The sequence below is a fragment of the Bos indicus genome, chromosome 1 (assembly GCF_029378745.1).
Source record: "Bos indicus isolate NIAB-ARS_2022 breed Sahiwal x Tharparkar chromosome 1, NIAB-ARS_B.indTharparkar_mat_pri_1.0, whole genome shotgun sequence".
Taxonomy (NCBI): Eukaryota; Metazoa; Chordata; class Mammalia; order Artiodactyla; family Bovidae; genus Bos; species Bos indicus.
The window spans coordinates 127812743-127829480 of record NC_091760.1 but is presented as its reverse complement, the minus strand read 5'-3'; the positions used below and the strand labels follow the sequence as shown (position 1 = coordinate 127829480).

Sequence of the window (16738 nt, the reverse complement as noted above, 5' to 3'; positions counted from 1 at the left end):
TAATATGATAGTGATATAGATAACTGTATGATAATTATTGTGCACATGACTTGTGTAAAACAATCGGACTCTAATTACATTCTGTAGATTTTCACACTGAAGAGCTGCATCTTCACTACTAGGACATTCTGAGGACTTGCCATGGAATTCACGCTTTAACCTTGGCTTTCTGCCTTGTCAAGAATTGTTCAGGTATTAAAACCACCAAGCAGTTCTTGGCTCACCACCTGAACTGTGCTGGATTCTGGGAGTCCTTTGCCCACTCAAGTGCTTGCTCAGTGCTATTACCTTGTTTGTGTTTTCCTAGGAATTGCACAGTACCTTATTTCCATGATGGAGCAGGAGTGCAGTGTTAGTGACACTTTATTATTCTGTATTTATTTAACCTCCAGGTCCTAGGTTAATATCATAATGGCCATTCTTAGGTAGAATCAGATTTATGATAATAATTATGTAATGTGTTGATTTTTTAAGGTTGCCAGTTGAATGGGATTATAGAATCTCAGATGACTTTTTTTTTTTTTAAGGTAATTTTTCATTTACTGGGAGTGAGAAAAGCTGCTTGACAATCCAGTTCTCTAATCATGTTAATTTTAGACACTGGAAAACCCTACTTACTAGATATCCCAGCAGTCTCCATATGCCTGTTTGTGACTCATTCTCTGCCTGAATAATATCACAAGTATAAATGTCTATCTTTTCAGTGGTGCTTTTAAAGTGACAACTAAAGATGAGGGAAGTAATAGCTGTGTAACATTTGTCTCTCTTCAGTAGTTCTTAGGTGAGCTTCCAAGGTGTCTCAGTCGTAAAAAATCCACCTGCCAATGCAGGAGAATTGGGTTCGATCCCAAGGTTGGGAATATCCCCTGGAGAAGGAAATGGCAATCCACTCCAGTGTTCTTGCCTGGAGAATCCAATGGACAGAGGGGCCTGGCGGGCTACAGTCCATGGGGTCACAAGAGTTGGACATGGCTTAGCAACTAAACAACAGCAACAGTTCTTGGGCGCCCCACCTCCTCGTTGGCTACTGTACACCTGGGGCAGTCTGACATACTCTGAAGAGGGTGCCTGAGAAACCATTCGAAAGGTGTTTTTTGGCGGTTTTTCTCTTCTGTTCTTCTTTGAAAGCTGTAAAGAGAAATAAATGAGAGAGCTCTTGTGTCAGATTTCTTTATTCTGTAGAAAGTATTTATTAGATTAGGTAAATAGAAATTGGTTGAATGATAAATGAAAATGGAGCATGTTGAAAGCATGAATTTTCTGCTACTTTTCTAGTAATCACCTAACCTCTCTGAGCTTCAGCTTCCTTTTGTATAAATTGGAGGTAGTAGTTATTCTCATCTTACAGAGTGGTTATGAAAAGATTGGATGACTTGGTGTACTACCTGGCACATTGTGCTCAGTTAAGTGCTGGCTGTAACGTGAGTAGAAGTGAGAATTGGTAAAGTTTATGTTCATAGTTTTCTTGATGAACAGTTTATTTAACATAAATGTGTATCTAGTTCTTATAGTGTTTATCAGATTCACCTGGCCCAGGGTAGCAATATCTAAAAACATTTGAAATCAGTGTTGCCATGTGCTCTTTTTACAACTTTTCAGGATCTTAAAGTTAGGGGAACTTAGAGGATTAACTAATTAAGGAGTTGCAAACTCCAGTCTACAGAGACCACCAGGCATAGTGAAGGAAAGCCAGGTGGGGATTGTTAGGATTTCAAAAGAGTATCTTGTCTACAGTTTCCATTCAGAACCTCATTGCCAGGACTCTGATTGTTAAAGAGAAACCAGAAATGTGGATTTATTTATTATTAACTCTTCCAGTTCTAGATGTTGGCTACATTTTTCCTAACACTGTGCAAGCCAAACAAATCTCTGGCTGGCTGACCCCCAATTTTTGTCCTCCCCCTCCATCTGAAAGAGTTCAGGCATCTCATTTTAGAGATTTGGAGCCTGAGATACAGAAAGGCCAGGTGTTTTTCATTTGTTTCTTCCAATAGAAATGCATTATTTCTGTAATAGAAGTTCATTAAAAAAATGAGCTCCTCTGGTGTGTCCAGTTATTAAATTACAGGTTATCTTTGGTCAGACCTAGTAGCTTGAGTGAAGGGAATTCTGTACAGACGCTGTTTCTTAGGGATCTGTAACCAGGAAGGGCACTGCTAGTTACTGTTTACTGAGTGCTTATTTTGTTCTAGGCATTATGGTAAGTGCTTTACCTCAGCTGGGCTTCCCTGGTGGCTCAGCTGTAAAGAATCTGCCTGCAATGCAGGAGGCCTGGGATCAATCCCTGTGTTGGGAAGATCGCCTGGAGAAAGAAATGGCTTCCCATTCCAGTATTCTGGCCTGGAGAGTTCCATGGACTATATAGTCCATGGGGTCACAAAGAGTTGGACACGACTGAGCGACTTTCACTTCACTTACTCAGCTGATGGCCACAGTAGCCCTTGAAGCGTTGTAATGACTTCTTTTTACACAGGAGGTTGAGACTAGGGCATGTAGAGAATTAAGTACAAAACTCACACTGAAACTCCCGTCTCCAAAATGAATTTGTTCTAACTTGCTGTACTATGGCAGTACTGTAGATGTTTTCAGAATTATTTTCAACTTTTGTCTTACTGGGAAAGTTAAAATTAAACTTTATATGAAAATTGAAAGATCTTATATGTTAACATTACATAGGATTGTCTTGAGACATCCCTGCGGTCCAGTGGTTAGGACTCTATGCTTCCACGGCAGGAGGCACTGGTTTGATCCCTGGTTGGGGAACTAAGATCTCACATCCTGCATGGTGTGGCCAAAAAGAAAAAAAATTATATAGGATTGTCTTATGTATCTATAACTAGATGGTATAATAGCGTTTTATTCTAAGCTTGTGTACACCGAAACTTATGTTTTTAAGTGTACATTTGATTCCTTCACTCCATTTTTTGGTTGAGTACATAAATGATAATGTTTGCATATTTTCGTATCTTCCCCCCATCTAAAGTTCTAATCCTCTGCTTAGGTTGATACTCCAGTTATTAGAACATCATATCCTGAGTCTGGCCAAATTCTGGATTTTCCCTCTGCAGTATCTCTTCCATATTTCTTTTCCTCCATTGCCCCTTTGTTACCTTAGATTAGGCCCTGTAACTGTCAGTGATTTTCCTGAAGCATAGATTTGATCACACGGGAACTTCTAGTGACTCTGTTGCTTGCTGAATGAAATTAAAACTCCTTGGCTTGACATCACAGGTTCTGTGCAGTGCCACCTTTCTTTTACAGCTGCATCCTTTCTACTCCCCTTTCATCTCTCTCTGCTTGAGTCAGTTAGTACTGTTAACTGCTTTCTTGAAGGTGCTCCTGCTGTTTCCACCTCCTGAACTTGTTCCTGTTATGCTTTACCCCTGCAGTGTTATCCCTCCGTCCCCAATTTCTCTATTTAAAAAAAATTACTTGGAAGAAGTTATTACGAAGATTAAGTGACATACATGTGAAGTCCCTAAAAAACATCATCTGTGTGTGTGTGTATAATGTAAATATTTGATAAATGGAAACTATTATTATGATTCAGCGTTCCTCCCACTGCAGGTAATCTTTTTCTTAGGATCATCTTGTCCAGGACCCTGGCCCTTTGCAGTTTCTCTTGGGAGTTATTCACATTCTGAACCTCTTATTTCTGTGTTTAAGGTATCCTTTGAAATAGATTGGAGATCCTACAGGATCTCTTAGGATAGTTTCAGAAAGGAATAGCTGTCTGTTCCTCTAGGCACTTCTCTGTTCAGAAAGACATGAATAGGAATGGAAAGACTAGGCTTTGGAATTTGATTTTTGTCAATTCACTGTACTGCCAGTGTAACTATGATTTTTTTTTTCAATTTATAAAGGAGAACAGTAATGCTTATGTCAAAGGTTGTTGTACCAACCAAATGGGATATTTTAGAAAATGTTTAGTATTGTTTTGGAGCATGCAACTGCTTGAGAAATACTTGTCTTCTATTCTTACTTATCCCAGTAATGTCTCCCTCTAGGACGCAGAAACACACATGCAAACCTACAGATAAAATGCATGCACATAGTCCCTGCAAAACATCCACATAAACACGTATGTGCATACTTGCATTCATGCCCAGAAGCATATACACTGGAATCTCTCCCAGTACCCTGATATTTGGAATTCTAGATTTAGGTAAAATTATATGGTAGGATCTGGATTTATGCCCTTTGACCTTTGCATAGAATCACTGATCTTGTACACATAGAGTTGGCCATCTTTCTATTTCTGTTAATCTAGGTTATCAGTTTTGATTTCCAGTGGTATTTATCTTCTTGGTTTAAATTGTTTACTTTTTGCCAATGACTAAAAGCTATTTTCTGTAAAATACTTACTTGGCTTCCCTTTTTCTTCAGATATTTATGCAGAAGTTACCTTGTGGGTGGAGCCTTCCTTGGCACCCTTCCCTCTGCCATTTCATGTGGTACCTGTTTCTTCTTAATACTAACATACCATTTAATTTATTTATTATCTATCCATCTTACTAGCTCAGTGTGGACACGGTTTTTGTGTGTTTTTCGCACTCATGTGTCCTTACTATCTTAGTAGGCACTCAATAAATGAATGTGTGCATCTCAGGAGTGTTTTGTTTATTTTCAGTACGATGTCTGTTTTCGTACTATGGAGATTTTTAAATTTAGTGCTTTTGGTAACTATACAGGAGACATTTTCTTTTTAAACCTTTGGAGCAACTGACATGGATCAGCTTATATCAAACATATAAAAAGAAGTTTATTTGCAATTTTGTAACTTGTGATGTGATGTTAGAACCTCTTCTTTGCCCATGCTAAAGTTATAAACATACACATTAGTAGGTATTTCATTATCTATTATAAGCTAAGCATGGTGCTAAGAATTGGTTCGGTGAGTTTATATTCAGCGAAGAGACATACAGCAGTCTCATTTGCTGGTTCCTTCTTAACTCTACTAACGCAAAATGATGGAGAACTCTGAGGCTCAGTCGTCAAATCTCTTCTCTTTTTTCCATATTTACTGTTCTTGTAATTGGATAGTCTTATGGTTTGAGAAATACTATATAGTTGCTAATGATTCTCAGGTTCTATCTCTAGCCAGCATTTCCTTGCCTGCTGCACATCTGCACTTGGATATTTAAAGGCGTCTCAGACTTAGCATACTCTCTTTGCCAACAAGAAGCTCTTTGCTCTGGAAGTGGCATCTCTGTTCATCCAGCTGCTCTGGCTGAAACTCTTTAAGAAGTGATCCTTGACTCCCTTCCTCTTACACCCACATCCAAAATATCCGTAATCCTGTTGGCTTTGTCTTCAAATTATATGACCAGTTGGCCACTTCTTTGCATGCCAAGACTGCCTGTCTGGTCTAAGTTAACTGTAATCAAAATTATTACAGTAGCCTCCTGTCCAGCTTCCGGCTTCCACCTTTTACCTTCTGCCATGATTCTTTAGAACAAAGTTAGATCATGCCATTCTTCTGCCCATAATCCTTCAATAGCTTCCCATCTCATTCAGGAAAGCCTAAGACTTTCCATTGGCCACAAGACCCTATTTAACCTGCTTCCTTCCCCACTCCTATCTCATCTCTTACTGTTTCCTCCTTCTTCCTACCTTGTTTATTGTTTTACAGCCGTACTGGCCGCCTTGCTGTTCCTTCAGTATGCCAAGTTATCCTCTGTCATGACCTTTGCATATTTTATTGTTTCTGCTTGTGTCTTTCCCTAGGTATCTGGGTGACTCATTCCCTCACTGACCTCCTTCAAAGATCTCCTCGAATATCTCCATATAAAGGCCTTCCTCGTATAAAATAGCATTGCTGTCCTCCCTCTCTCTCCCCTCTGGGCGTGGCACTCCCTAAGTCTCTTACCTTTATTTTCTTCCATGGCAATAAATATTATATACTTGGTTAAGAGTTTATGATGTTTGTTTCCACTGTCTAGATTGTACAGTGGTTCCATGTGGGCAAAGACCTATATTTTTTATTCATTGTTATATTCCCAGTATTTAGAAAGGTGCCTGGCATCCTGTAGGCACTTAATATGTTAAATGAAACAGAACAGGTGCAATACAATATGATCCTTATAGTAGAAGTACAGATACAATGCAGTAGGAAAGAGAGGAAAAGGTGACATGACTACCTAGGAGTTGAGGGAAGATTGTACAAAGATGCCTTAAGCAGAGCTTTGTGGGGGAAAAGATCAGGTGAGAGCATCTCATGCAGTGAAAATAGCGCTGTAAATGTCCAGAGGCATGAGAGAATACAGTGTTTTCAAGGAACTAAAAGTGCAGTACTGTGGAGCATAACTTGTGTGGTTATGATTAAATAGTAGATGGTGCCAGATCATGAAGCATTTTTATGCCAGACTAAGGAGTTTTAGATTTTATCCTGCAAGGCGGGCAGTGGTAGGTAGTGTGCAACCACTGAAGGCTTGAGCAGGAGTGCTATGTAACGTATTTAAAAAAAGGAACTAGCAACAGTGTGAAGGATGGGGATCCAAGCTAAATATACCATTTTATTACATGCTGTGTATTTGATGTTATAAGGTTTCAATGATGCAGAGAAACAATTACTATCACATGAATGAACAGGCGGCTGTTTCATTTTATGGTTGAACAAAACCAGTGATGTGTCTGTCATATGAAGGTGTTCTTGGCATACTTGCAGCCCATCTGTGAGGGGGAAGAAACAAATGCCCGGTGGATAATTAGTTCATCTCTAAAACCCTTGCTTTAAGAGAGAATGTGTTTTTGTTTTTGTTTTTTTTTTTAATTTGGTTAACAGTTAACGTTGTAAAGCATGTAGACTAGAAAAGCTCTTAAAGAGCTATTGTTTAGTTGCTAAGCATGTCCTACTCTTTTGCGACCTCATTTACTGAATGTAGCCCACAAAACTCCTTCTGTCCATGGAATTTCCCAGGCAAGAATACTGGAGTTGGGTAACCATTTCCTTCTCTGGGGAATCTGCCCGACCAGGAATCAAACTGTCATCTCCTGCATTAGCAGGCCAGTTCTTTACCACTGAGCCACCAGGAAGCCCTCTTAAAGAGTACCAGTTATGAATTCAACAAGAAATGGTCTTATTACAGAGTAAAAGATGTTGTGCTTGAAGGCCAGGCTCCTTTCTTCATAGAGGAACAGTTGTTTTGTTAGTAATATGCCTCCTGATAATTGATTCTTTGTTGAAGGAAATAGCGACACTTCTAAATGTAATCAGATCTATACTGTTTGCTGTGGGGCCAATAATACATCTGCCTTTATAGGACAAGTTCCTACCTTTGTGTATGCACAAAATTTTTAAAATAAAGACTAAGCTGAAAACATCTCCTACTTTCATTCAAATGCAGGTAAAAATTATTTCCATTATTTCAGCTATCTTGCTCAAGTGTTGTATCTTAGCAATTTATTGAATGTCTTGAACACTTTAATCTTAATAGAGTTAAAATAGGATGTGTAAATTTAAGGATAAGATGGAGGTACACAAAGTAGTGCACATGGTTTACATATTGAGAATTTGGGAGTTCCAAATTCATGGAGACATGATATTGTATTATCAAGCATGTTTTAAAAATCACATTTTTTTTCAAACTTAAAACTTTTTATTTTGTATTAGGATATAGCTGATTAACAATGTTGTGGTAGTTTTAGGTGAACAGCAAAGGGGCTCAGACATACATACATATACACGTATCCATTCTCTCCTGAACCCCGCCTCCCATCCATGCCAGCACATAATAGATTATAGTTCCGTGTGCTATAAAATAGGTCCTTGTTGGTTATCCATTTTGAACATAGCAGTGTGTACATGACCTTCCCAAACCTCCCAGCTCTCCCTTCTCCCCGGGCAACCATAAGTTCATTTTCTAAGTCTGTGAGTCTCTTTCTGTTTTGTAAATAAGTTCATTTGTATCATTTCTTTTTAGATTCCAAATATAAGGGATGTCATACGATATTTCTCCTTTTCTTTCTGACTTACTTCACTCAGTATGACACTGTCTAGGCCCATCCATGTTGCTGCAAATGGCATTATTTCATTCTTTTTAATGGCTGAGTAATATTCCATTGTATATATGTACCACATCTTTTTTATCCATTCCTCTGTTGATGGACATTTAGGTTACTTCCATGTCTTGTCTGTTGTAAACAGTGATGCAATGAACATTGGGATGAGTGTAACCTTTCGGATCGTGCTTTTGTCTGGATATATGCCCAGGAGTGGGATTGCATATGGTCATATGGCAGCTCTATTTTTAGTGTTTTAAGGAACCTCCGTACTGTTCTCCATAGTGGCTGTAGTAATTTACATTCCCACCAACAGTGTAGGAGGGTTTCCTTCTCTCCGCACCCTCTCTAGCATTTATTGTTTGTAGATTTTTTGCTGATAGCCATTCTGACTGGTGTGAGGTAACACCTCACACCAATTTGCACAAATCAAATGCAAATATTTGATTTGCATTTCTCTAATAACTAGCAATATTGAGCAGCTTTGCATGTGCCTATTGTCCATTTGTATGTCCTCTTTGGAGAAATGTGTCTTCAGGATACTGTTAAGCATCATAAGCTGTTTGTAAATTTTGGAGACTAATTCCTTATCAGTCACATCTTTTGCACATATTTTCTCCCAGTCTGTGGGATGTCTTTTCGCTTTGTTTATTGTTGCCTTTGCTGTGCAAAAGCTTTTGAGCTTAAGTAGGTCCCATTTGTTTATTTTTGTTTTTATTTCCATTATTCTGGGAGATGGATTGAAAAGGATATTGCTGTGATTTATGTCAAATAGTATTCTGCCTATGTTTTTCTCAAGGAGTTTTATAGTGTCTGTGTAGGTCTTTAATCCATTTTGAGCTTATTTTTATGTATAGAGATAAGGAATTATTTAATTTCACTTTTTTACATTTGGCTGTCCAGTTTTCCCAGCACCATTTGTTGCAGAGACTGTCTTTCCAGCATTGGGTAGTCTTGCCTCCTTTGTCAGAGATTAATTGGCGGTAGGTGCATGGGCTTATTTCTGGGTTTTCTGTCCTGTTCCACTGATATATATTTCTATTTTTGTGCTAGTACATACTGTTTAAAAACCACATCTAAATGCTACAATAAGAAATGCAGAAGTGTTCTCTGAAAGCAGATAGTAACAACCATGCAGAGAGTCAGGCTGTATCCTTCTCCCGTTTCCAAGTTGACACTTTCACCTTTTGGGTGTGCTGTGCTGTTCAGCTCACTGTCTAATGGAACACAGAAGTCGTTGCAGTGAGATATTACTTTATAATTGCTGAGTCCATGTTTGATCCAGATAGCCACATCTATTAATAGCTGAAAGATTTACCAAGCTCTGATGACCAGTAATATGAAATGGGATTCTTAGATTTTTTAGAAAAGATAGAAAGGATAAGAAAAGAAGCTAGTCAGGATTAGGTTACAGAATCAACTCTAGCTAGTGTAAGCAGAAAGAGATTTAATAAATGATTTTAAGTGACTTATATAGAATTGTTGGAAAGACTGAAGGAACACACTTTAGTCAAACTTTTAAGTGCTCAGTTGCTTTAGTTGTGTCCGACTCTTTGCGACCCTAAGGACTGTAGCCCACCAGACTCCTCTGTCCATGGGACTCTCCAGGCAAGAATAGTGGAGTGGGTTGCCATTTCCTTCTCCAAGGGATCTTCCTAACCCAGGAATTGAACCCATATCTCTTACATCTCCTGATTGGCAAGTAGGTTCTTTACCATGAGCACCATCTGGGAAGCCCTTAAACTTTCAAAAATAACGTACAAAAGCCACATTGCATCGGGGCCATGACGGGAGTTACCACCTCTTTTAGGATCAGAAAGGTGCCTGAAAAATTAGGAAATTGTAACTTTTAGCTGCTAGTCTTTAGAACCTTGTCACCTGGGCCATGATCAGAAGTCTGCCACTGTTAGGAAACAGCCGGCGACAAGTAAATGGTTGTCACTGCTGCTGGCTCGTGCTGCTGCCGTCATGCACACGACCTGTGTGACAGAATGGATGCTGTGTATCCTTCCTGATACCTGTGAGACCTGTGACTGGATACCAGGACTGCAGCAAGTGCTGCTATAGAAAACCTAGACATCTCCATGACAGTGCTTACTAGTAGAAGCAACCTAAATGCCACCTCCATTCTCTTTTGTCCTCCAAATTTCCAGAGAGCATCTAATTGATGGAATTTAAATCACAGCCACAACCCTAACTGCACGAGAGGCTGGGAAATGTAGTTTTTAGCTTTCTAGTCTCTGCAGTACAGGAAGTCATACTGACCCACCATATCTACCACAGATACAGACCCTGATTTTCCTGAAGGCCAACCATCGCCAAATAGGCTGCAGATAAATTGAGAAAGATTGCAAGTAATACCATGAAATAATGTTGAGAAGCTTGTAAGTTTGTATTTTAGTATATTTTTATTGTTTTATAATGAAACATTAAAAAAATAGCTGAAATTGGTTCTCCACCTGTATGATGAATTTAATGGTCTGTGTATGCCCAAAGTTTCCTGACATTATTACCACAGAGGTGGCTCAGTGGTAAAGAATCTGCTTGCCAATGTGGAAGTCGTGGGTTCAATCCCTGGGTCAGGAAGATCCCCTGGGGAAGGAAATGGCACCCCACTCTAGTATTCTTGCCTGGGAACTCCCGTGGACAGAGGAGCCTGGCAGGCTACCGTCCATGGAGTCACAAAGAGTTGGACCCAGCTGAGCAACTGAACACACACATCCACACGCACAGTATTATTAGCAGAGCTTCCCAGGTGGCTCAGTGGCAAAGAGTCAGACGTGATTTAGTGACTAAACAACAACAAATATTATTAGTGTTCTTGGGAGTTACAGTAAAGAAATAGGTTCAGAAGCCAAATTGCAGATTCAGGCTGTGAGTAGGAGGGGAAGAATTGGAGCAGAGATTATAGAATAAGTTTTCCAGACACTTGCCTTTTAAGGAGCAGTAGTTTTTTGTTTGTTTATTTTTTGACCAGTGTACGTACTTATTTATATACAGTAATTTACTAGAACTAGTGAGGCCCTATGAAAATACCATATGCAGGACAGGTATCTTCTCAAGTTCCTCATTTCTTTTTGTGTAGCTTAATATAAAGAGTGTGCTCTTAAAATAATCTTTTTGTTTAGAGATGTATGGAGTGCAACATTATTTTTGTGAATTCTCTAACCTTTAGTTACTTCATTTTTGATCTTTTTAAATAATGTGGCAATTAATTATTTTGATTAATGCCAGTTAGTTACTGCTGCAGTTTGAAGGTACAGTTTAAAGACTCGAAAGTTGACTTAACCTATTAGCATGGTCGATTGGTGATCTAGCATTGATTAGATGATTTTACTTTATTTTGAACAGCAGTGACAGATATTCAAAGATTATGAACAACTTTTTTAGGAAGTGATGTTGAGTGCATTTTAAATTTAAATATTCTGTAGAATTTGAATTTTTCCTTATTCTAAGTAAATATCTAATAATGTCACTTTCATTGGATTCTGCAGAGAAAATAATCCCGTTTCCCTCTTAAAAAGGTGGGTGGCGGAATATGTGTACATTTATACAGTGTAGTTTCTCAAGTTGCGCTTGTGTGAATGAAATAGCAACATGTTCAAGGGCAATGATTTAGTATTCCAGATTCCCTCATTAGATATGAAGCATGTTTATTATGATTTTAATTCCAAATTTGTTTATATTGCAAGCCCTTTATGGTGACCTAGGTGGATTTTTCGCTAAAAAAAAAACAAACCCTCAAACCCTCTGGATTGTACAGAGGGGAGGCAAAAAAGGAAAGACTTAAAGGAGAAAGTCGAAAATAATGAAAATGAAATTGTTGGGCAGTGTGCTAGAGTGAGAGAGAGGAAACGGGGATGAGAGAACACAGCAGAGGGATGAGCTGTGGATAATAAGGGCGGACATGTAATCTTCTGAGGAAGAGGAGACTAGATGGATACAAATTCAGATGTACAGTATTTTTGCCTTTTAGAAAACTAGTGAATTTGTAAAGGCCAACCCATATTGGGCAATTTAGGGGTCATTTAAAAGATTAGATTCCTTTATTTTGACTTGAAATGAATATGTTTATTCTGTGACATGGTAACTTGATTTTTTTTTCTAATCTCTCAGTGATGAACTAAATAACAGTATCTTACTGGTGCTCTTCCATTGATTTTTCTAGTTTTACTTTTAATTTTTGAGAAGTATGTTTTATTCAGTGGACTTACTCAGGACTTAAGCCGGAGAGACAGTCTCCCAGATGGCTCTGAGGGACTTCTCCCTGATTTTTCTAATTTTAATTAAAATCATTTGTGTATTGAGTTTTTCGCAGGTACTTAAGTTTCTGATAGACTTCTTTAAAGTAAATTGATTCAAATGGCCTTTTGTTTTAAAGTTGGTAAGCAGAAAGAGACCTGGGTTTATCCAGCCCAGACTTTTTTGTCAGGAAAACTTGTTCTTCCCAGGTTTGTCTGAAGCCATTTGGCCACTTAGTACCAAAGGTAATACAGAAATACTTAGTTTCATGATTCTCAGGGAAATGCTCTTTCCCTAGTGCCTACCACCTTTTTTCCTAATTTAGCGGGTGTCTGATTTCAGCACCCGCTTCTCACAAGAACTTCAAAACTAGACTTACTTGATTCTTTAATATTCATTCAGCACATATTTCTCAATAGTTGACAGTCACTATTTGAGATCCTGAAGATCAGTTAAGTTCTCAGGTCTTGAATGAGGTAGCTAAGAACTCCCTAAGAATGAGGGAATCAGATATAAAAATGAAGAGTTTCAGATAGTTGTAAATGCTATCAAGAAAAGAGAGAAATAGAATATAGTAGCAGGATTATTTTTGTAGATAGAATAGTACGGACGGGTTTCTCTGAGGAAGTGGCGTTTGCACTGAGACCTAAATGAGAGGAAGAGACAGCCATATGAAGATGGGTTAGAGGACTCCAGACAGAGGTCCTAAGCTTGAACAAGTTTGACATGGTTGATGAATGGAAAGAGGGTGAACACTGGGGAGAGTGGGAGGAAAGAGGTCAAAGAGAGGACAGTTGAGTGGGGCTGGGTAGACCAGGGGAATTTAGAAATGGATTGACTTCTGTTCTCTGTTTAGTTGCTCAGAAAGAATCTGTGTCTGATTCTCTGTGACCCTGTCCACAAGATTTTTCAGGCAAGAATACTGGTGTAGGTTTCAGTTTCCTCCTCCAGGGCATCGTCCCAACCCAGGGAGCAAACCTGAGTCTCCTGAATTCCTGGTGGATTCTTTATCCTCTGAGCCATTGGGGAAGCCCCGGTGAAGTCAAATGGTATTGGAGTAGGGGAGTGATTGATCTGAATATTGTGTTTAAAAGATCACACTCCTTGATGAGTGAATTGTAGGATTATACTGATTAAGGCAAGGAGAAGTGATTTCATTTGGGATTTATTATGGAGTTCAGTGGATTTACTGATGGACTGGATGTGGGAGTGGGAAGTATGGGGAACAGGTGAGAGAAAAAGAGGAAGATGGTGGTAGACTGGGGAAAACAGTGGGTTTTAGGGGAGGAAATCAGATGGTTTGGGACTTAAAAAATTTGAGAACTCTACTGGATATTCGAAGAGGCAGTTGAATTTTCACATCTAGTGTTGAGGAGGAGAAATCAGGCCTGGAAATGACCTCAGGCCTCTGAGAGGCATGGGCGTTAACACCATATACTGAAGGAATTTGCTTAGGGAAAGAAGAGAAGGTGGCCCAGAACTGAGCCCTGAGGCACTGCAACATTTATAGGTGAGGAGGGAAAGATGTCAGCAGAGGGCCAGTGATGTAGGAAGAAAACCAGAAATACTGTGTTATGGAAGCCAAGAAAAAATGAGTTTTAAGGAGAGATGTTAGCCTTCACTTACATTAAACAGTGCTGTCAGATCAGGTATGATGAGGACAGAGCAATGTCCTTGGGTTTGGCAATATGAAAGGCATTGGTGACCCTGCCTAGAGTAGCTTCATTGTCGTCATGGAGTTAAAAGCTGATTGGATGGAAGAATGAATGGAAGGTGTGGAATTAGAAACAGTGACTGTAGATGTTTGCTTTTGAGAAGTTTTGCTGTGAAAGGGAGTCTAGAAATGGAATGATGTCATGAGGGGGAGGTGGAATCAAAGGAGATTTTTTTCTTTTTTGTGCTGTTTTTACAATTGGGAAATACCAGAGTTTGTTTATGACCTGATGGTAATGATCCAGTAGAGAGGACAGTTAGTGATACAGGAAAGAGGGATTAGTTGTGGAGGCAAGTCCTTGGGGTGGTGCCGGTGGGATGGGGTAAGAGCACAAGCTGGGGGCATTGCTCTTTCCTGGGACCAGGGATCCAGTGGTACAACATATCTCACGTGCCCCGTTACACACAGCTCCTCACCTCCGTCTCACCAGACTATTTTTGACCAAGTTTATTATCTTTCTGTAATCACTAATACTATTTTCTGTGCTATATCTTATATGTTCTTTTTCATTTAATGCATCCCATATAAGGTTTAGCATGAAGCAGCCAGTGATATTTAACACCAGTTTTAATTTTTGTGCCAACAGGTGAAGCGAAAAATTTATTGCCGTATCTTGGACCTAACAAGATGAGAGATTGTTTCTGCACCATAAATTTGGACCAGGAAGAAGTTTATCGTACCCAAGTTGTTGAAAAATCTTTAAGGTTTGTAAAAAATTAGTAAATTATCACTAATACAATATGTATTGAATGATAGCTTTTATATGTTTTCCTGACTGTTATCAAGAAGTCTTTCTTCATCTGAAACTTTTATTTTCCTTTTCGTTTCTGAATTTATTTTTAGAATTACAGAATCTCAGAGTTTGAAGGAGCCTTAATGTTCATTGAGCTGGACTAAATCCATTATGCTTAGTTCCTCCTGACAATTATTTTTGGCAAGTCGTCATCTGGCATTTGCTTAATATTCCAGTGACCAAGGATTTCACTGCCTCCTAAGCAGCCTGTTAGGTCTTAGAACTATTCTGACTCTTAGATTTAGTTGATTAATGTCTATCAAAAGGAAAACCTACTGTATGCCAAGCACTTGCCAGGCGCTATATATTCATACATCCACGAGAACAAGATGGACACAGAACTTGCTTTCATGTGGCTTCTCATTGCCTCAGAAATGTGTCTTCCTTTTAATTGTTCCTAATTCTGTCCCTTGAATATATGGGGAACAAGTTTAATCCATCTTTCACATGATAGTCTTTGAAGTTTTTGAAAACAACCACCAATACCTCAGTTTTTTTCTCTAGGCTAAATTTTGCCCACTTATTTGAACTTTTCTCAAAGTACATCATAATTTTATTTCTCTTGAGAATAAATTACCCCTTAACGTTTATACAAGTCACTTAACTAAAGTAGTGCAGTGTAAGGGAACGAGCTCTTAGGTAGATTTCTCATTTTTTGAAAGTGTAGTAGCACTGCAAGAGTATCAGTAAATTTTAATTCATAAAATTGAAATGTGCCACTCTTCCCTTTAATAGCATCTGAGGATATAATTCTAATGCAGAGCTGTGCTGGAGGGATACAGTCTTGTCCAGAGATAAAAGTTAAAATAAGGGAATCAGAAGTTGTTGGAATGAACATATGATGGATGAAATATTTAGTAGCCCAAGAAGATTTGAATATACTTCACATCTTTAATCATAAATCACCTGCCCTGTTTTATTAGAATTCTGTAATTCTTTATTAGAATTTACATAAATGATGAAACTGAGTCACCAAAAGACTGAACAATTTGCACACTTAATAAAGGAAGTTAGAAGCAAAACTGAGATTGGAACCTGAAACTGTTTGTTTCTAAATGTATGTTGATTACATATCACATAAAAATCAGTGATATATAAAACTAGTAATTTTCAATAAGTTGAATACTTGTTTTAGTTTCTACTACATAGCCTCGTAAATGAGAAACTAAAATTAGCTTACTTTTTGTTTTAAGCCCTTGCCTTGCCAGCTGTTTGTGTTGGGGAAAATGATAAAATCAATTATTCTTGCTGCTGCTTAGTTGCTCAGTCATGCCCAACTCTTTGCCACCCCATGGAATGTAGCCCACCAGGCTCCTCTGTCCATGGGGATTCTCCAAGGCAAGAGTACTGGAGTAGGTTGCCATGCCCTCCCCCAGGGTATCTTCCCAACCCAGGGATCGAACCCAGGTCTCCCACATTGCAGGTGGATTCTTCACTGACTGAGCCAGCAGGGAAGCTCAAGAATACTAGAGTGGGTAGCCTATCCCTTCGCCAGGGGATCTTCCTGACCCAGAAATCAAACCGGGGTCTCCAGCATTGCAGGTGGATTCTTTACCAGCTGAGCTACCTGTCCACCTTAAGTTATTTTTCTAGATTCATAGCCACTTGGAAGCTATTTTAAGGCTTTCAGTGGTTACCTTGCTGCTGCTGCTGCTGCTGCTGCTAAGTCGCCTCAGTCGTATCCGACTTTGTGCCACCCCATAGACGGCAGCTGACCAGGCTCCCCCGTCCCTGGGAGTCTCCAGGCAAGAACACTGGAGTGGGTTGCCATTTCCTTCTCCAGTGTGTGAAAGTGAAGTCACTCGGTCCTGTCTGATTCTTAGCGACCCCATGGACTGTAGCCCACCAGGCTCCTCCATCCATGGGATTTTCCAGGCAAGAGTACTGGAGTGGGGTGCCATTGCCTTCTCCAGTGGTTACCTTTGCTATGCTATGCTATGCTATGCTAAGTCACTTCAGTTGTGTCCGACTCTGTGCGACCCCATAGA

The 16738-nt window shown here is 39.3% G+C and overlaps 1 protein-coding gene across 5 annotated transcripts in view; it reads left to right on the top strand.

Moving 5' to 3' along the window:
- The window catches only part of RASA2 (RAS p21 protein activator 2), a 126321-nt gene that overhangs the window by 11270 nt on the left and 98313 nt on the right, over nt 1-16738 (top strand). For 3 of the 5 annotated variants that reach the window (XM_019961572.2, XM_019961563.2, XM_070793908.1), the window contains exon 2: nt 14544-14661. In XM_019961572.2, the coding sequence (XP_019817131.1) occupies nt 14544-14661 (118 nt within the window). Of the gene's footprint in view, nt 1-18; nt 193-14543; nt 14662-16738 lie in introns of those variants that run through there. The other 2 variants (XM_070793899.1, XM_070793903.1) reach the window with 2 other exon arrangements.